We start from the raw sequence: 20,731 nt of genomic DNA, 5'->3' as shown, positions 1-20,731 counted from the left end.
TCTCTGCCCTTATGGCATGGCAGTCAGCCCTCTCCAACTGCAGCTCCCAACATCCCCAGCTAGCCTCACCAGTTGGCTTCTGTTGAACACTTGCTTCCTAGACCTCCTGAATTTTGGGATACTCATGTGACCAGATAGCTGAACAGCGGTGCATTTGTATGTGTGTCTCTGAATGCTTTGTGGTACTTTCTCTATTACATACATTGACCCAGGCATTGCCTACTACACAGTCCAACTTGGCAAAGCAATGTTTCCATAGTTCTGCAACATTTTATTCCCAGTTTTGGTTGGATTTAGATGGATGGGGTGACAGTAGCGGTTGTTTTTGGGTCCTGGGAAATTCCAGTACTTGGAAAAGTTGCCTCTCTGGGACTCCCAGAATCCCCCGGCCAACATGGCCAGGGCTGCATCCCTAAGGAAAACCCCCAAAGTGTTTCCAACCCCTGTGAAATTGTGGTGTCAGAACGCGGTTTCCCCTCCGTTCCGCAGTACGGGCGCTCCGACAGCTACCGCGTGGCAACCACGCAAGACAAGAACGATGACAGCTCTTCGCCCAAGAAGACCAAGGCGCAGCAGAAGGTCCGAGATCTCGATGATCTCAAGAAGGAAGTGGCGATGGTGAGTCCAGAGCAACGGCTGGAACGGTTGGTTTGGGGGAATTTGGGGGACGTCTAATTTTGCAGCTGGAGATGCTGGAAGGAGATGACAGAGGAGATAACTCTGTAAAGTGGCTTCTGCTTTTCTGTTTCCTTTCCCTTCCTGCAGACCGAGCACAAAATGTCCATCGAGGAGGTGTGCCGAAAATACAACACAGACTGTGTGCAGGTAAAGAGGGGCTCCTTCTCCCAAACTGGGGTGCTGCTACATTTGCTTTTCTCAAGAGCTGCAAATGGGTTTTGTTTGGGAAATGTGTGAGATAGTACTGGATCTCTCAAACGGAGTAATCAGATTGGCAAAGCAGAAGCTGAACAACAACCAGTCCCACGGCTACCTTTCACAGGGTCTAATAGAGAAAAGAAACAGCTTAGTTTTCTTTGTAGAACACATAAAAGTAGCTTTACTTACCAAAACCTTGCCCAGGTAGAAATAGAAATACATGACAGAATGGCTGTTGGGGTCGGCTGTCTCAGGATGCAGCGACTCCTAGGTTTGCTTTGGTTGTTGCAGAAGGAGGAAGGAGATACCAATTTCCACAATGACCCCAAATACACACACTCGAGCGTAAGAATTACATTTGCTGAGATCACAAGCCATTGTTGTGTAGTGGTTTGAGCGATGGGCTTAAAGACCAGAGCTGGAAAGAGGAAGGGATGTGGGCTAGCCTTAGTCCTGCCCATCTTAGTGCACAGACCCCATGGACCGCTTCTCTGCCTCCTCCTCAGGGTCTGACCCACAGCAAAGCCCAAGAAATCCTGGCCCGAGACGGGCCCAACGCCCTCACCCCGCCACCCACCACCCCCGAATGGGTCAAGTTTTGCCGCCAGCTCTTTGGGGGCTTCTCCATCCTCCTGTGGATTGGGGCCATCCTTTGCTTCCTGGCCTACGGCATCCAGGCGGGGACCGAGGACGACCCTGCGGGGGACAACGTGAGTGATGGAGGGGAAGGAGGGACGGTGGGGATGATGGGTATTACGGGTCTGGGGGGCAGGAGAGGGAAGGCAAGATGCCTATCTATCTATCTATCTATCTATCTATCTATCTATCTATCTATCTATCTTCTATTCCTCTATCCATCCCTCCATCCCCCTATATACTATCCATCCTTCTATTACAAAATACATCTACAAAATCCTGGGATTTGCAGTTGGTGAGGTACTAGAGCTCTTTGGTAGGGGTTTCTAAATACCCTGCGGAACTACACATCCCAGATTTCCATAGAATGGGACTATGGCCATTAAAGAGTGCAATTTGAAGGCATGCAGGTGTCTGTACTTGGATAGAACCCACTGGGCTTCAAAGGCTTTTAGTGTTTTTATTTATCGTTGGCATGACTCCAGGTTTGGCACCAGTCGGGCTTCTAAGAGGAGGTTGTCCCATAACCAGGGTTCCACAGCACATAAGGCAAGACGCTCCCTCGCTCATCATGGCTCCAGGCCATTCAGGGCTTTGAATGTCATCTCCATCCGCTTGAATTCAGACCCCAAAAGGGACGTGGCTTCTGATCCTTCCTTTTTCCCTGCTCCTGCCTTTTTTACAGCTGTATCTCGGTATCGTCTTGGCTGCTGTTGTCATCATCACTGGCTGCTTCTCCTACTACCAAGAAGCCAAAAGCTCTAAGATCATGGAGTCCTTCAAGAACATGGTGCCCCAGGTAGGGAAAAAGCAGAAGGGGTGTGTAAGCAAGGCTGCCAGCCCAACAGGTTGCTCACCTTTCCCCATGTTTCATTCTTCCTGAGGATGTTCAGACATTTGCAAGAAACAGACCTTAGGCATCATGTTTTCACATCCAAGTGTCACTGCACTCCTTGCACATCTGCTCTAAAAACATGGACAGTTATGCACAATGCATTTTCACTTAGACCAAGTTGGCAATCATGTGGTTCCAGGAGCCAGTTTTCTACTCCTGGGATCCTCAGGGGGCCCCATAAATAGCCAAAAAAATGCCAACGCAGAAACCAGAAGTATCTGTAAGTCCATCCCCATGGCCCTTTAATGACTGGGAGAGGCAAAGGAGAAACATTCCCTAAATGGTGGGGTCCTTGAACCATTCATGACTTCTGATGCTCCAATTTCCCTTTTTTCTGGTCCTCCCTTTGTATAGCTGTGCACCATCCTTTCCAAAACAAGACAAACCTGTGCAAAAATCAGAGTTGCGTAGGTGTATTCTCACTAACAGGACCCCAGTGTTGCAATGGGCCTTTGAGCATTGCAAGTGCTATTGTGTGTGCGATGAGCAGAAATATGGATTGCAAACTACTCCTCTTTGGAGTCTGTGCTCTGAAACGATGCATTTTTGGAGGTGAAGCCCACTAGTTGGGAACCCAAGGGGCCTGTCTGCCTGTCTCCCTGATCCTGCCTCTAATCCTGCAGCAAGCGTTGGTGATCAGGGAAGGCGAGAAGATGCAGCTCAACGCCGAAGACGTGGTTGTGGGTGATCTGGTGGAGGTGAAAGGAGGAGACAGGGTCCCAGCAGATCTGAGGATCATCTCAGCCCATGGATGCAAGGTGAGAAGCCCTCGGCATCTCAGGTCCACCGACAGGCATTCCTTTCTCTCATCTCATTGTTTTGGAGGACCTCAAACCTTCACCGATGGTGCCGTTTGCTGTATTTCCAACCGAATAACAGCTGGAGGGTCAAAAGGAGTGCTTGGAATCATTACTGGATTTGGACTCCCAGAATCTGCCATCAGCAGGGCCACTGGCCATGATTTTGGGTGTTCTAGTACATATCCAGTAGTTTTCCCAAGCTGTGGCAAAATGATATGCCAGCCACATATTTGAATATCATGCCTGGGATGCTCCTTGTAGGGAGGCGATTTAGATTTGTTGGAATTTTATCATCTGCAAAGTCTTTGTCATTCAGGACTGAACATTTAAATTCATTCTGAAAGGTACACACTGAGATCTTTGCTGGTGTTTCCATCCTGGGTTTCAGGATTTGAAAATCTCAAATAGCAGCGCACCCATTTGAATAAAAGAAATCAAGATAACAGATATGCAAGGATTTCACTAAGCGCATGGCATTTTCTGTTGCCCAGGTGGACAATTCTTCCTTGACTGGCGAGTCAGAGCCACAGACCCGATCCCCGGATTGCACCCACGACAACCCACTGGAGACAAGGAACATCACTTTCTTCTCCACCAATTGCGTAGAAGGTATGGGCACACTGTGGCCTGGATCCTCTTGTTTATGGCTGTTGGGAAAGGATATAGGCTAGGATATCAGAAAACAGAATGCTAAGCTGGAAATACACGCATAGGGGCCATCTACACCTGTGAGATAGCCATCACTCAGGAAGGCTTTAATAACAGGATTTGGAGGTTTATAACAAAGACCTCCAAAGAAGGAGAGCCCACCATCTACTTGCAACTAGAACCTGAGGAGAGCTTTGAAAGCATTACAATGTACTCTAGAGCCCCAAATGGTCCAAGCTGCATAAGGTCCAACAAGGGGAGAGATCTCAAACTTGGTCCTCTAAATGTGTTGGACTTCAGCTCCCAGAAGCCCCACTCATTTTAGTCAATAGGCATGGATTTGGAGAGTGGAAGTCCAAAATATTTGAGGACCACTGGGATAGGGGACTCCAGGGACTCCATGACATCTTGAGCAGCAGAAGAACACCGAGTCCCAGTTCTTTGGGGTTAGCCATCATGGCAACTAAACCAGTATAAATCCCATGTCAAGTCGGTTGTGGAGCCCACCATCCCTCCCTGTTCCCCCAGGCACCGCGCGAGGAGTTGTTGTTGCCACTGGGGACCGCACTGTGATGGGCCGAATTGCCACACTGGCCTCTGGCCTGGAGGTCGGCAAGACCCCTATCGCCAGGGAGATCGAGCATTTCATCCAGCTGATCACTGGCGTGGCTGTCTTTCTGGGAGTCTCCTTCTTCGTCCTCTCCCTCATTCTGGGCTACACTTGGCTGGAGGCGGTCATTTTCCTCATCGGCATCATTGTGGCCAACGTCCCAGAGGGGCTCCTGGCCACTGTCACTGTGAGTACCACGGCTGGACACTGAGTTGATGGTGTGGGAGGTCGGTCTGTGGCTGGACCTGGAGCCAGTGCTTCTTGTACATTTCCTCTTGGGAGATCATGAAATGTGAAGACATTTGCTAGAAGATCTTTGCAGGACCGGTTGCATTGCATGTCTTCTCCCTGCTAGGTGTGTCTGACGCTCACAGCCAAGCGCATGGCGCGCAAGAACTGCCTGGTGAAAAACTTGGAGGCTGTGGAGACCCTGGGTTCCACCTCAACCATCTGCTCAGACAAGACAGGGACCCTGACTCAGAACCGGATGACCGTCGCCCACATGTGGTTCGACAACCAGATCCATGAGGCTGATACTACAGAGGACCAGTCTGGTGAGGGCTTTGTGTGTGAGGTGTGTTTGTGTGTGTTTGTGAGTAGGGGCCTTAGGTACCCTTCACCTGAGCTTTGACCCCTTTCTTTCTGTCCTTCCCTTTGCCAGGCACGGCCTTCGACAAGAGCTCTGCCACCTGGGTGGCCCTGTCCCACATCGCAGGGCTGTGCAACCGTGCCGTCTTCAAGGGGGGCCAGGAGAACATCCCCATCCTCAAGGTGAGAGAGCGGCAACCCATCCCACATGAGGGACAGCGGGGGGGCATGGGTTGCGTCTCTGGGGATTGAGGGCCATGCCATAGGAAATAACAAGGTCTCCAAACATGTCCTTGGAGGGACAGAGCAAGAAGGGCCATCTGTTCTTTTCTGTCCACTCCTTTGAAAATGATTCAATGATTACAACTCTGTGGGGTGTATGGTAATATCACAGGAGAGGGTATGGCGGTTGTGAAACTGGCATGACATATGGCCGAGCCAAAGATGAATGTGGCAGAGGAAGAGAGCGTTTCTGAAAGGTCTGAGTGGCCCTGACCACCTCTGAAGCCCCCCTTCCCTCTCTTGTCTGACGCAGCGCGATGTAGCCGGAGACGCCTCTGAGTCAGCCCTGTTGAAATGCATTGAGCTCTCCTCTGGATCAGTCAAGCTGATGAGGGAAAAGAACAAGAAAGTGGCTGAGATCCCCTTCAACTCCACCAACAAATATCAGGTAGGGAAGGTTTGGGGCCCGCCCTGTCCTTTCCCCCCAAATGGAGATGCCAAGCTGATGCAAAGCAGAGAGCAGCAGGCGTTGCATCCTTACCCTGGAAAGAATCCGTACTGCGCCAAAGGTGGAAAGCGGCACCATTGCCAATTTCCTCTGAAGACCTTAGGGTTGCTCACCTTAAGACCTGCTAACGTAATGCCAGATAACGTCATGTAGTATCCACACCAGGTAGCAAACTCCTTCTTTAGGGTTGCTCACATTCTGCAAACCTTCTTTAAAAGACCTGCTAAGGTAATAACGTCACGTAATAGCAACACCAAGTAGCAAACGGCACTGAAGTTCTTCTAGAGTTTGCTCACATTCTCTGGGGCCATCTGATATGCTTTTCACAGGTTTCCCTATCAGTATTATCCATCATCATCACCACCACTTTAACCATTCACATTGAACCATTAATGTTCACTTTTGCTCTTCTGCAGTGTCTTAAACTCATTTCATTGTCCACCTCTGGAGTGCAGGCCACCGAAGAGATGATGGTGATGATGATGATGATGATATCCAGATTTTTAACTCGCCTCTTAATAACTACCACGTTCCCTTCATGGCAGAGCTGCTGGCTTTTGTGAGCAAAAGTGTCCTAGCTGAAGGATTCTGGGAGTTGTAGTCCAAACAAGTAATTTTCCCAGGCCCTGTCCAGCATTAGGCCAAGAAGTCTGGAATTGAGCAGAGGTCTGTTTTGTGTCATTTCCACAGACCAGGTTTTAAGAGAGTCTGGCATTAATTGGCTTTCTCTATTCCAACCTACTTCCCTTTACCTTGCCTGAACCCATGGCTGTGTTGCATTAAACATGCCTTGTGTGTTTTTTTTCCTCTCCTGTTAATGTGCCCTATAACATTTAGGGCTGTGTCAGGTCTGAATGACACATGCTTTCCTTCCAGCTTTGCAGAGTGAGAATTCACATGCATGATCCACCATGTTTTGAGTGTTAGGACTTTGAGAGACTTGGGTTCGAATCTGTGCTCAGCCATGGAAAGTCACCATATGGACAAGGCCCACTCTCTCAGCCCCAGAGGCAGGCAATGGTGGCAAACCTCTGAAGACATCTGGCAGGAAACCCCTAGGAGTGGGTTGCCATAAATCAGAGTTAACTTGAAGAGAGCAATCCACACTCATGGCCAAGATTTTTGAGAGCGTGGCCTGGGAACCTGGCTTTTTTGGGGGGTGGATCCTGCCCCCTCCGTTCCCTCATTCCCATGGGGAGAAGTGAGTCAGTGGTCCCAACGCAGCCCCACAATCTCAGGCCCATCAGCCTTAATCCCGACTCCCTGGCTGACAGCTGGTGGGGATTAGAGAGGATTCCCTGCGGTCAGTGGCCTGGAATGATGGACTTTGGGAAGGACTCCCTCCAGGGACTTATGGGGGGTGGGTTGGGGGTGGCTGGGAGCCCCCCTTGGGATGGGTTCGTGCCCGTCTCAGTTGTGTGGGGTTGGTTTATGTGAGTGTTTTCCACCCAGCTTTGCCCTGGCATTGTCCCAGGCTTGGCACAAGAGCTTTTGCTGCCTGAGGCAAAGGACAAAATGGCAGCCTGCCATTCCGCTTTCAGAAGCTGAGCAGCTGAGCAGCTCTTCAATCTGATTTTGGTGCAGGAGGATGAGGATATATATATATCTTTGGATGTCTTGTCCATAGGAATTGAGCACTACACCAGAGAACAGGGAAGAGAAGCACTTTGCACAACAATTCCCCAAATCCTCCAGGCAGGTTCCTAGGGATTCTGGGAGTTGTAATCCAAATGAGAGACTGCATAAGGGTGGCCATGATGCCTGCCAGGGGCTTCGTTTGCAGCTGTTTCATCCAGTTCACTTGAGACATAAGTTGTCAAAAGAGCCAAATATAACCAAAAAATAAAAATGAGAGATCAAACAGACTGAAAAGCATTTTTAAAAAAGGAGCTTGTGTGCATGAAATGCCCAGAGACTTAAATATTCATGAGCCGCATTTACATCCTCAGAAGTGGCTCACAGTGTCCCAGTTCAGGGGGCTGATCTGTAAGATTTTTACATTTTGCAATGCAACCCCCAGCCTGCCTGCCTCTGTTCAGGAGAGCATGCCTCGCTGTGAGTGCTCCTGCTAATGGACTTCCTTGCACACAATTTGGGGGGGATGCAGATGGTGGCATCCTAGGCTGCCCCACTTTGGGCAGCAGATGTGGGGGTCCCCTCTTCCCCTATGTTAAAAGCCCCAATACTTCATCACATGTAGAAAACTGGGGCAGCATCCACACTGGAGAAATAACCTGGTTTGGCACTGCTTTAACTGCCCTGGCTCAAGGCTATGGCATTCTGGGAGTTGGAGTTTGTTGCTGTGGGTCCCAGAGCAGAGTTTGGGATTCTAGGAGCTGAGGTCCAAGGCACCTGGGAGACCAGAGTTTGACAACCACTGCCTTGAACCATAGTCCTATTGTGGAGGAAAGTTGGTTGGGGGGGGGGGGGGTTCTTGGATGAGTTTAGCCGAAGCCCTGAGTCTCTTTCCCCTTCCCTCTCTCTCTCTCTCTCTCTCTGTGTCCCAGCTCTCGATCCACGAGACGGAAGACCCCAACGACAACCGCTACCTTCTGGTGATGAAGGGGGCCCCTGAGCGCATCCTGGACCGGTGCTCCACCATCCTCTTCCAAGGCAAAGAGCAGCCGCTGGACGAGGAACTGAAAGAGGCTTTCCAGAACGCCTACCTGGAGCTGGGGGGACTTGGAGAGCGGGTCCTGGGTACGGATCGGAGGGGGAGCCAGTTCCCTGGTGGAAGCTGGGACAGTGGGGCACTGGGCATGCTTTACACTTGGTGCAGAGTAGCAGAACTCAGGCCTCCATGTCCCCATCACCGTTGCTGCCGTTCATTTCCTGTGTGGGTCTCCAAAGAGATGAGTGGCAGTAGTGTGTGTGTGTGTGTGTGTAGACCTGAGTCCTCCACATTCCTGATGCCACTACCACTCATTTCCTTAGGGACCCACAATGAGTGACACCCTTCTCTGAGGTCTCACCTGATACCATTCACACACCCCTCACTTCCCAATTGAGTTGGGAAGGGAGCAGAGAATTAGACCCCTGCAAAGACCAGCTTGCTGCCTTTGCTATCCTTTATTGCAGTGATTCCCAAACCTAAGTCCTCCAGGTGTTTTGGACTTCAGCTCCCAGAAGCCCCCGCCAGCTTGGACAACTGTCAGGAATGCTGGGAATACTGATATCCAAAGCACCTGCAGGACCAAGGTTTGGGAACCATTGCTTTAAAGGAAGAGAATATTCTCTTTTGGGAATAAAGTTCAGCATCCTAAATATCTCCTTTAAAACCACTTGCAAATTTAGGATGACAATTTGAGAGCCAGAGGACTTCTCTGGAAGACCAATAGTAAATTTTCTAGAGGCAGAAATGGTGGTGCAGTGGTTTGAGCATTGGACTATGACTCTGGAGATCAGGGTTGAAATCCCCAATGAGGCATGGAGACCCACTGGGTGACCTTAGGCAAGTCCTGCACCTTAGTGTTGCCATAAGGCAGAAAAGACTTGAAGACACACAATAGCAACAACCTTTTCTAGAAGGTGAAGCAGCAAGCCCTTTGCTTTGGCCCCATCCCAGATCTCAGTGTCCAGATCTGAGTGACTAAGAGGTTCCTGGTTGTTTTCTCTCTTGGACAAATGTGGCTTCAAGCTCTCAACAGGGAGGTCGGGAAACTGTGGCCCTCGGGCCACATATGACCCTTTCTGTTTGGCCCTTTTAAGGCTCAAAGACACAAATGAACAAACAAAAACTTTTGGATTATCAAGATAGGTTCCACGGGGACAAGCCCCAAGTTGTTGTTGTTGTTTTTAAAGATGTCCTTCTGCCCTGGTAGGTTTCTGCCACTACTTCATGCCGGAGGAGCAGTACCCCAAAGGCTTTGCCTTCGACTGTGACGATGTCAACTTTTGCACCGACAATCTCTGCTTCGTGGGGCTCATGTCCATGATCGACCCCCCCAGAGCGGCCGTCCCTGATGCCGTGGGCAAATGCCGAAGTGCCGGCATCAAGGTAAAGCCCCCTCCCCTCCTCAGACATTGGGCTTCAAGGGCTCTAGCAGCCACCGCTGGGGAAACATTGTTTTTTCCAAATTAGATCTGTTGTCATTTCCCAGATTGCATCTCTCTCTCTCTCTCTCTCTCTCTCTCTCAATTAGTGCATTTTTGCTGCTATAGCCAAAAAAGTAACTTTTCCCAGGGCTGAACTGAAGTACCCCTAGAGCATGTTGACTTTGGGATGACCATGGACTTTGGGATGACCATGTTTCTAAAGGTGCATCTACACTGCAGAAATAATGCAGTCTGACACACATCCACAGCCGCGGCTCCTTCCTACAGAATCCTGGGATTTATAGTTCAGGGGGGGCACCAGCATGCTTTTGCAGAGAAGGCCAAACTACAAAAACTACAAATCCCACAATTCCATGGAATGGAGCTACAGCGCTTACACTGGTGTCAAACCGCATTATTTCTGGAGCATAAATGCACCCTGAATCAAGAAAGGGTTTTTCTGGGGTTCTCTACCGGAAAAGACACAAACAGCTACAAGGCAGATGGCAACTTCCTTCACACTTCAGCAAGTTTCTCTTGGCTGTATCATGTGGTTTTTGTACGGAGAAAACACCCTTTTGGCTTTATATATCTACATCTATATCTATAGCTATACTGTTTCCTGTAGAGGAAATGGTGTGATATGTGCTTGAACAGTCTTCCCTGAATAGGAAACATGTTTCTGCTCAGAAAATGCGCCTACATTAATGTGCAAACTAATTCTGAAAACAACTTCCCAAAGGACTAATAGAGGTCAGGAAGGGACCAAAATGCTTGGTGCCGCTGTCCAGAGAGCAGAAAACTGGAGGAATGATTTGTTCTCGGCCGTGAAGCTCTCCGTCGCTCGGTGCGGAGCAGTCATCTATTCTGGGAGGCTGCAGCTGTTTGGCGCTCTCTTGCTCCCTCCTTGGCTGCATTTCTCTCTGGGGAGAGGAAGTCCAGCCTTAGAGGAGAAACAACACCTGTTTTGGGTCTCTTTCTCCTGGAAGGTTCTGGAATTGCTCAGGTGGCCTGCAACTGCTGGGACCTTCAAAAGCCCCTCAGCACACGCATATATATATATATATATATCTCCCAGCGCTGCTCTCATTAACAATTCCCTCCACGGACTGCAGAGTCCAGCATCAGCAAATTCCCCTTTTGTTCCTCGGTGGATTGGCTGGAGGCCTGTGATGTAAGAGTGCCTGAGCCGATGGCAACTTGAGCAGCTGCGGCGGCACACTGGGTCTGCGTCAGGCCCAAGAGATGTGTCGGGAAAGCAGTCTTCTGGCCATGGTGACCATTGGGACCCTCCTAGAAAACGGGCCGGTCTGGAATGAGCATCCTTTAGAGTTCCCAGAAATTATTTTGTACTTTACTAGAATCCGAAAATCTGCCCACCAGAGCCAGGTGCGAAAGGTGGTGACCTAGCAATGAAGAATGAGAGTGTCTTTGGGCAAATGATGCGCTTAGGGGTTTGTTTCCAATACTCAGTACTGAAGCAAACTTGCAGCCCGGTTGCAGAAAAGTCCATTCCTAGTTAACTCCAAGCATTTCAAGGTGGAAAGGTCGTTGTCTTATTCTGTTGCGGCATAATTGGAAGTCAGAAAATTCGCCAGAGGTCTATCGGTTGATCCTTTAGTTCCAAGGGTAGGAATTGTGTAGCTCTCCAGACACTATGGCTCCCAGCATTCCTTACACCTGTCTGCTGGGAGTTGCAATGCAAAAACATCTGCAAAGACTGAACAGTTCTTAGCCCTATGAAATACCTTATGCCATCTTCTGACCCAGAGTCCCTTATACCTTCATAGTTTGCAAAAAGTAATATCTCGAGCAGCATCTCAAGGACCAAAGGAGAATGGCAGCTGTGGCTCTTAGGATGGAGGGTTGGGTTGGGTTGCTCTGGGCCTGGAAGGATGTTGCAAATTGCTGGACAGTCTCCTTAGATTTTAATGGGACCCCGTTGGTCACCCTCTCCCTTCTCCCTTGTTCCCAACCAGGTGATCATGGTGACCGGTGACCATCCCATCACAGCCAAGGCCATCGCCAAAGGTGTGGGAATTATCTCCGAGGGCAATGAGACTGTGGAAGACATAGCCGCACGACTGAACATCCCCGTCAGCCAGGTTAACCCCAGGTGAGGTTGGAAGTATGGATGTATGGGACTAAGGAGAGAAGGAAGGTCGGTCAGTCGGTCGGTCGGTCGATTCTGGAAGGGTCAGAGGAAGGCCACAGCACTTGAAATGGTGTCAAACTGCATTACTTCTACAATGTATATACACCCCTAGACCAGGGCTCAAACCCCTGCACTACACTGGCTCCTCTTTGGGATCTCTGTGCATTTATTTAGATTCCCCATTGGTGCTGGTGAGTCTCCTCTTGCCTGTGGCATGGAGGGCTGTGCATGCCTTCTGCCGCATCCCTACCGCAACTGCCATCTTCCACCCACCCAGGGATGCCAAAGCCTGTGTGATCCACGGCACGGACCTGAAAGACATGAGCGCAGAGCAGATTGATGAGATTTTGCAGAACCACACTGAAATTGTCTTCGCCCGGACCTCTCCGCAGCAGAAGCTCATCATTGTGGAAGGCTGCCAGAGACAGGTAGGACCTTCGAAGGAACCCCAAATGTGCCCTGTAATGTCTCTGCAGCCCCATGTTCCTGACATTTCACAGATGACAGCTGGGTCACATGTGGTCAAGATGGCAAACATTATGAGGGAAAAACCCACAATTTTGCAACTGAAGTAATCTGAGGATGAAGGGGGAATGTGGGAGGAGGAGAGAGCAGCTGGAAAGTGGGGTGGCCTTTTCCCTGCCTTTTCCCAGGGGGCCATTGTGGCTGTGACAGGCGACGGAGTGAACGACTCACCCGCCCTGAAGAAGGCAGACATCGGGGTGGCCATGGGCATCGCCGGCTCAGACGTCTCCAAGCAAGCGGCCGACATGATCCTCCTGGACGACAATTTTGCCTCCATTGTCACTGGAGTGGAAGAGGGTGAGCAATGTGGGGTGCGCAAGGGTTTGGATGTGGGGAGGCAGGAGAAGACTCGGACCGGAATCCCACTTGGGGGTCAGGGTTCGAACCTCACCTCTGGAGGAAAAGAGCCCAGAATCCCATGGGGCATCCAGTATGACCTGTTCCTTTACAACAGGTTACCCATTATATAAAGCAGCCTTGGCAACCCTGCAGCTCTCCAGATTTCATTAGATTGCAGATCACAGCATCCCTTGTCATTGCTTATGCTTACTGGGAATGCTGAGAGCTGTAATCCGAACAGCTCTTTATGGCTGCAAGATTCTCACCTCAGTGTAAAAGTATCCTTCTTCAGCTTAGTTATCTTCCAGGTGTATTGGATTACAACTCCCATCATCCCAGGCCTATAGCCATACACACAGGGGGGAAAAAGCATTTTTTGGATCTTCAAAGAACAGGAAGACATTGTACAAAATGTAATGGACTGGAAAGATCAACTGCCTCTCCTGGAGGGGAGAGCTCAGGGAAGTTCCTTTTTTGGGATGGCAACACCCCAAATCCCCTTGCTAGCATAACCCCTAGTCATGGTAATTGGGGGATTTTGGGTGTTGCAGTCCTCAGGGAAAGGGAGACCTTAGGAAGATTAATTCTTTGGAGAATAACTTTCAGAATTTAGCAGCAAGTGTTACCATGGCTGTGTTAGCTGGGGATTCTGGAAATTGTAGTGCCCAAGGAAAGACAGCTTAGGCAAGTTACTTTTTTTGAACTACCAGTGGCTCAAATTCCTTTGGCAACAGGACTAGTGGTCAGATGATGGAAGCTGGAGTCCCCCAAAGTAATTTTTCCCAGCTTCCTAGGAAAGGGGTGCTTTTGTCTCCATAAAGGAAGGGAGACGCCTTGGACTGGCAAATGGGAGCACACCTCCCTTTGGTCCATCTAGCTCTGACTTTTGGGGCCCCTGCTTTCCCTGCCCCAGCCGTGCCCCCCCTCATGCCCATGTGTCTCCCTCCCACTAGGCCGCCTGATCTTCGACAACCTGAAGAAGTCCATCGCCTACACCTTGACCAGCAACATCCCCGAAATCACCCCCTTCTTGCTCTTCATCATGGCCAACATCCCTCTGCCCCTGGGGACCATCACCATCCTCTGCATCGACTTGGGCACCGACATGGTGAGTCCCCTCCAGCCCCCCACTTGGCAACCCTGCAAACTGTTTTACGAGAAGGGCTCTGCCCTGCGCCATCCCTGGATTGCATTACATTATCGGTTCCTACCATCTAGAGTCAATCCGTTGAATGGAAAGTCAACACTCCCATAAATCCCATTGGTTCAGTGGGTTGACTGAATGGCTAAGAATGACACGGGTGGGAATCATACAGACTCCCAGGGCCTGGGTCCTATTTGTAGTCCCACCAAAGTAGACCCATTCAGTCAGTAGGATTTGCACAAGGTTATGACTCACCATTCAACATTAAATTCAGTGTCTCTGCTCTACTTGGAACAAACCAATAGGTTTCAGGCCCAGAGGCTTTTGGACTACAACTCCCAGCATTCCTCACCATTAGCTATGCTGGCCAGAGATGCGGCTTGCACTACAACAATATCTAGTAAAATGACCTCTCGATTCCCATATCTTAACTGTAGAATTTGGTTTCTGGAATTCACCTGCAGGTGAACAACAATAACAAACAACAGCTCAGAAATAACTGTTTGAATGCTGGACTAGGAGTTGTGAGACCAGAGTTCGAATCTCCACTCAGACATTGGAACTCCCAGGCGACCTTGGGCAAGTCACATTTTCTCAGCCTCAGAGGCAGGCAAAGGCAAACCTCCTCTAAAGAAATCTGGCCAAGAAATCCCTGAGATAAGGTCACCATAAACTGGAGTCTGTTTGGAGGCATCTAACAAGAGAAGGGCACTTATGGTGAGCCTCTGAATGAGAGACCTCCAAGGGCCCTCTGGCCATTCACTGCTGAGGTCTTGTAAGCTCTGGACATTAGCCATGGCTTCTTTGATGGAGTCTGTCCACCTGAAGAGAAGTCTTTCTCTTTCCCCATGAGCCTCCACTTATTATTGTCTGGTTCAGTAAGGCACCTCATCTCTTGATAGGGCTAACGTCTGATAAGCCTGAGTTTGGTCTGTCTATATTTGCACCTGGATCTGTCCCTTTTCTCTCTCTTTCTCCATGCTGTCTGTATACATATATGCTGAATATGTTTGTATTTGAATATTTAAACATTTCTTTTTGGAAAAGGACATGTCCCACCCAGGCACTTGGCAACCCTACTAAGCCCAGCCTTGACTTTGCCTGCAGGTGCCGGCCATCTCCTTGGCCTACGAAGCGGCTGAGAGCGACATCATGAAGCGCCAGCCCCGAAACCCCCGGACCGACAAGCTGGTCAACGAGCGCCTGATCAGCATGGCCTACGGGCAGATCGGTGAGCTTTGGGGGCACAAGGGGGCTGTGGGCAAAGTGGCCACTGGGCATGCACCGATGTGGGGAAAGGCCACGGGACGCGGTCCAGCGGAGGTCTCCCAAGCCCTGTGCCTCTCCGTGGTCCAAGGGTCTCCAGAGTGGGATTTAGCCCTGGAAGAGTGACGTTCACAAAGCCAATGTGGAGTCTGCCAAAACTCTGCCTGGCACCCAGATGTCTTAAGTCTGATATTTCACCAAGAAATTGTACATTTCTGGTTATTTGTAATTATTCTGTATCCAAGTTTCCCAGCCTTTAAGGGATTTAGGAGTAGACTTCTCTGCCCTTGTGCTGGATTTAGTCCATTATTAGCCCAGAATAGATACATGAATGAACGAATGGTATTCATTCCAACACACATCACTGAGAAAAGCAGAGAAGCCAAAACATCAGCTGCTTTCTATGAACTCCTGCTTTCAATCATTTTATTAAATCACTCCCATATTTTATGGTATCCTTCTGGGGTCAAGGTTATACCTGATCTCTCCTTGAGACAATGGAGAGTCTGCCATTCGGGAGGGACAGCAGCAGTGACACAAAGGGACAAGCAGCCTCACCTTGTAAGAGACAGTTTCCTCTGCGTTCGGATGCAATTTCTGAATCTGATTTGTCCTCCAAAGTTGGAAATGGGAAAGAAAGTCAGCCAAATGCATCTGACTTGTCTTTGCCTAAGCTCTTTTGTCCTTGATTGGATTAATCTCTCTGCCTTTTCCAAGCAGCAGCTAATCACTCGGCGCACTTAATTCTGTGGCCGGTCCCCTCTTCCATGGTTCTGTGGCCATAAATATACAGTTTTGCACATGGCTGCTCATCTGGTCACCTGGGGGAAGTATGGCACACTGTCAAATAGGATTCTCTGCTTCCTTCTGAACATTAATTAATTCATTCATTTTGCAAGACAGGGTTCAGTGCCTTGGAGGGTTCCATTAACATGAGAGCCAATAGATACCACTACTGCTGTGGCGCTTGCATGCCAGAGATGGTACGCAGAGGAACCCATAGTTTTGGGTAGCCATATCTGCAGTGCAAACACATGGGTTCAGAATGGGACCAACAGAGGACCTGCCATGTTTTAAAATGGCTGACGGGGAGACAGGAGAGGAGCTGGGGCTTGTGTGGTCAAGATGGACTTCCTGGCTTCCCAATCCTTTTGCAGGAATGATTCAGGCGCTGGGGGGTTTCTTCTCCTACTTTGTGATCTTGGCCGAGAATGGGTTCCTGCCCTCCGTTCTGGTGGGCATCCGCCTTAACTGGGACGACCGGACAGTCAACGATTTGGAAGATTCCTATGGGCAGCAATGGGTAAGTGGTCAGGAGGCCGCCTTGGTTTTATCCATGTTGCGGTTGACCATTTGGCAAAATTACTGTAAACAGACGTTTGCTGTTACTGCAGGGATTGTGCTTTATAGTCGCACGACTCAAAATGGTGGTCTCTGGACTAGTGCTGGGCTATGATTTACAGGAAAAACAGGGGAAGTGTTGCAGCCATTGGATGCAAACATGGGGTCACCCCTGGCCAGTTAGGGAAGAACAAATGCCAGCCCCATCGTATCGGCCTGAGAAGAGTTTATAGGATTATTGCCTTGTATTTAGTGCTGCTAAGCCTCACTGGATCCAGTAAGACTCCAGAAATGAGGGGGGGGGGCACCTAGGGTGCATCTGTAAATACTTTCTTAAAACATTCAACATTGAATCCTGTTGGCCATACTTGGGACCAGAAGTGCTTTGGGTTTCGGATGATTTCTTCCAGAGTTTGGAATACTTCTGTTTGCATATATGTACATAAGGATAGCCTGAAGTTTAATTTTATAGGCAGTGCTTTTAATAAGTTTGTTCACGAAACAAAGTTTGTGTACATTAAATCATCAGAAATCAAAAGATGTTGGTTTTTGGAGGATTTTGGAATTCTGGATGAGGGAGACTCAGCCTATATAGCGATGGTTAGTAGTATAACAACAACAACAACAACACAAAAGATCACCGTTAAAAATGGAATTAAACTGTCAAAAACACTAAGCAGCATTTAGAACATACAAATAAATATGATAAGAAAGCCGTTTTTAAACAGTGCTCAATGGGGCCTTAGGTTGCCTTGTGTGGCTGCACTGCCATGTTTCTGGCCAGTTGCACTGGTCCTGTTTTCCCACGTTGCCCTTGCCTTCCCAGACCTATGAGCAGCGCAAAGTGGTGGAGTTCACCTGCCACACGGCCTTCTTTGTCAGCATCGTCGTGGTGCAATGGGCCGACCTGATCATCTGCAAAACCAGAAGGAATTCAGTCTTCCAGCAAGGCATGAGGTGAGCCCTCCTCACTCTTCCTTTTCCTCCAGCGTTTGGTGCGCCAGGGAATGGCCTTTGGAGGGAAGCTGTAAGAAATGTGGACAAAGCGGAGGGTTGCGCCTGGGACCCTTGAGAAGGAGGTTTGGGCTTGGGGTGCCTCTGCATATTTTGGACCTCCTATAATCCCCAGCCAAGAATCCCTATATAGAAGAATCAAGGGGTGCCCTTGAAATCCCACTCTCTATGGGGACAATGCATTGCGAGTGGAGAAATGGAGGTCTCTTTGAGTGAGCAGGACTCACACTTTGTTGTTCTCTCTTTCTCCAGAAACAAGATCCTTATCTTTGGCCTCTTTGAAGAAACTGCCTTGGCTGCCTTCCTCTCCTACTGTCCTGGGATGGATGTGGCCCTGAGAATGTACCCCTTGAAGTGAGTATGGGGCAAAGCCTGACCCTAACCCTAACCGTCTTCAAACCCCACGGCTGGAAGCAGTTGCACTCCAGGTGGGGAAAGTGAAGCCCAGGGGTCCTACATCTCAAGAATGAATGAAAGCCCCCCTGAATTGCAGACCCTGCAGTCGCCCCCCTCGATTAAAGATTTGGGTTGCTTTCTGGCTGTTTCTCTTGAGTTTCTTGGCCACCCCCTTCATACTTCCAACTTTCCCAATTTGGCAGGGACAGTCCTGGCTAGTCCTCTGTCTTCCACTTGTTCAACTGCTTTGAAAATGTCCAGGTATCTCTCTCTTCCACCCGCTTTCCCCCTCAGTCCTCAGTTACAAACTAAGGAAGCCAACTAAGCAAATGCACAGAGTCTTTGCAAAACAAACCCATGGAACAGGGCAGACTGTATCCCTCCGTTGCTCTTCCAGGTGAGATGGAGACTGGCAGACAGCCCTCTTCTCTCGCCTGGAGCTCAGCTCCCCAAAACTGGACTCTTTATATTTACTTCATTTTTATGCAAAGTCTTTGCAATAAAAGTTTTAAGACAATTAAAACCATCAAACAAAAACAGTATAACATTATGAACCTTAAAAGCTACAGGACTCTTGCATTTTGCCTGGAGTTGACCCACAAAAAAGTGGAGATTTAGGGCCAGGCCTTGAGATCTAGCACCTCGATTCCTAACATTGAGCCAGAATATTCTTTCTCATCAGTAGAAAGCAATCTGTCCTCCACCCGACCGTCCTACATTTATTGGAAGGCGGCTGGGTCCAATGGCTTCTCCCTGATAGACCTGTCCTAAATGTTTTGGGCTCAATGCCTCCCTTTCTGTCCTTTCCTTAGGCCAAGCTGGTGGTTCTGCGCCTTCCCCTACAGTTTCCTCATTTTTGTGTATGATGAGATCCGTAAGCTGATCCTGCGCCGCAACCCAGGAGGTGAGAGGCACCGGGGAAATGGGGGCAGAGAAGGGGCCGAGGGGGCTGGACGGTACGCACAAAACTGGGGGTGCAGGGCTGCAGCGTAGCCCCAAACCCAGCAATGCCCAAACTCTGGTCCTCCAGTGTTTTGGACTTTGGCTCCCAGAAAGAAGCCCTAGCCAACTTGGCCAAGAGTTGTGAAATCCAGAACATCTGGAGTACCATTCCAGATGCCCTTCCCTAAACTACCAATCCCAGCATTCCACAGGAAAAGAAGCGAGAGAGTGGAATCCTGACTCTATACTTGTCTGGTTGCCTTTGGAGAGAACTAGGGCTGCACCCACATTGGAGAAATAACCCAGTTTGGCCCCGCTTTTCAGCATCCTGGTTCAAGGCTATGGAATTCTGGGAGTTGGAGTTTGTTGTGGGGTCCAGAGTGGAGCACAGCACAGCTCCACTCTGGACCCCAAAACATACTCCAACTCCCAGAATTCCATAGCCTTGAGCCAGAAAAGAGTTAAAGGGATGCCAAACCATTCCTCCAATGTGGATGCAGCCTAAAATAGACCCATTGCTCAATTGTTGAATTTACGTAAATGCAATCAAGCCAATGGGTCTCCTTCGGTTGGGATTGCCAGTGGGATCCTATTTGGGGACGAAGGGCAGAGAAAGGGGGGCTGGAAGGGATGGGAGAGTGGCGGGGGTCCTGTGGCCCCAATCCTGAACCCTTTGTCTCCTTCTCTTGCAGGATGGGTGGAGAAGGAAACCTACTACTGAGCCCTTGCCCTCCTCCTCTGGCTGTCTCCCCCACCGGGAGGGGGTTCTCTCCCCCTTCCCAAAATCTGCCTCTTTCCCCCATTCCTTCCAATTACGAGAGAAAGAGAGAGAGAGGAAACGCTGGGATCGTACGCACCAAGATTGAAACAACAAAACCAAGACGCCCAACTCTCCCACCCCGGCCCCCTTTCTCCCCTTGCTCCCCAACGCTGGCAGAGATAGGGCAACCTGTCTCCTCCGTTTTGGGGGTCAAGGGGCACCCCCTCATTGTTCCCCGTCCCAAAAACCCATCTTCCATACTCTCCCTATTGTTTTTAGGAGCAGCTTGTGGGGCAGTGGGTGCCAGAGAAAAACGGGAGAAACAAAGGGGGCAAAATATCTACTTACCTCTGCAAAAGGCACCCCTTTTCTCTCCCTCCTCGCCAGCTTTAAATTCCCTTCCGTAGCTGGATTTGAACCCGGGGACCATCTGCACCCCCAAAAAATGCCTCGGATTATGTGAGCCAAACAGGGCAGGGTTTGGGGGGAGGGAGGGGGGAGGTTGGGGGTCCCACCCCAGATTTCTGGTTAGCCGTCATGATTAGCCTTTGGGCACCCAATTGGGGGTCAAGGAGGCACCCCGTCATTCCCCATCCACCCCCTTTCCTCCCCTTGTCCTCCTATGGGGAATATTGGTGTGGGTCTGTGTGTGCGCACACATGTTCGGCAGAGAGGGCAGGCATGAGTCGACCCCACAGCCCAGCAAAATCCTCCCCGGCTTCAATAGACCTCTGGGGTGCTCAGCGCTTGAGCACAAAGATGGAGAATTTGGGGTTCGGGGGGGTGGGAGGGACCACACCCAATTTTTTTATTCTTAAATCATCAGAATTCTATATTCCCCCAATTTCTGCCCCTCTCCATTCAGCCTCCCGGCTTCTGATTCCTGCTAGATGTTGATGAACCCAGGGTTCGGTCTCCGTGCATGTGCAGAGTTTCATAGGACGCAAGACAGTTGTTCTTACAATGCCTCCCTCGTGTTTGTGAGAGTGCGTGTATGAGGGTTGTGTGTGTGTGTGGTGTGTGCGCGCTCA

The 20,731-nt window shown here is 49.8% G+C and overlaps 1 protein-coding gene across 1 annotated transcript in view; it reads left to right on the top strand.

The window, feature by feature from the left end:
• ATP1A3 (ATPase Na+/K+ transporting subunit alpha 3) overlaps positions 1 to 20,710 on the top strand; it is a 27,941-nt gene extending 7,231 nt beyond the window's left edge. Inside the window, exons 2-23 of the mRNA XM_042439628.1 lie at positions 490 to 618; positions 766 to 825; positions 1,383 to 1,586; positions 2,198 to 2,311; positions 3,031 to 3,165; positions 3,699 to 3,816; positions 4,384 to 4,652; positions 4,821 to 5,019; positions 5,127 to 5,236; positions 5,589 to 5,723; positions 8,291 to 8,483; positions 9,605 to 9,780; positions 11,798 to 11,934; positions 12,251 to 12,401; positions 12,627 to 12,795; positions 13,791 to 13,945; positions 15,089 to 15,212; positions 16,405 to 16,550; positions 17,415 to 17,545; positions 17,855 to 17,956; positions 18,811 to 18,902; positions 19,633 to 20,710. Coding sequence (XP_042295562.1) covers positions 490 to 618; positions 766 to 825; positions 1,383 to 1,586; positions 2,198 to 2,311; positions 3,031 to 3,165; positions 3,699 to 3,816; positions 4,384 to 4,652; positions 4,821 to 5,019; positions 5,127 to 5,236; positions 5,589 to 5,723; positions 8,291 to 8,483; positions 9,605 to 9,780; positions 11,798 to 11,934; positions 12,251 to 12,401; positions 12,627 to 12,795; positions 13,791 to 13,945; positions 15,089 to 15,212; positions 16,405 to 16,550; positions 17,415 to 17,545; positions 17,855 to 17,956; positions 18,811 to 18,902; positions 19,633 to 19,661 — 3,078 coding nt within the window. The 3' untranslated portion in view covers positions 19,662 to 20,710. The remainder of the gene's footprint in view (positions 1 to 489; positions 619 to 765; positions 826 to 1,382; positions 1,587 to 2,197; positions 2,312 to 3,030; positions 3,166 to 3,698; positions 3,817 to 4,383; positions 4,653 to 4,820; positions 5,020 to 5,126; positions 5,237 to 5,588; positions 5,724 to 8,290; positions 8,484 to 9,604; positions 9,781 to 11,797; positions 11,935 to 12,250; positions 12,402 to 12,626; positions 12,796 to 13,790; positions 13,946 to 15,088; positions 15,213 to 16,404; positions 16,551 to 17,414; positions 17,546 to 17,854; positions 17,957 to 18,810; positions 18,903 to 19,632) is intronic.
• Positions 20,711 to 20,731: the final 21 nt, after the last annotated feature.

The sequence above is a fragment of the Sceloporus undulatus genome, chromosome 9 (genome assembly GCF_019175285.1).
Source record: "Sceloporus undulatus isolate JIND9_A2432 ecotype Alabama chromosome 9, SceUnd_v1.1, whole genome shotgun sequence".
NCBI classification, from domain to species: domain Eukaryota; kingdom Metazoa; phylum Chordata; class Lepidosauria; order Squamata; family Phrynosomatidae; genus Sceloporus; species Sceloporus undulatus.
Note: the sequence above shows the minus strand (reverse complement) of the source record. Positions and strands in the feature narration are given on the sequence as shown.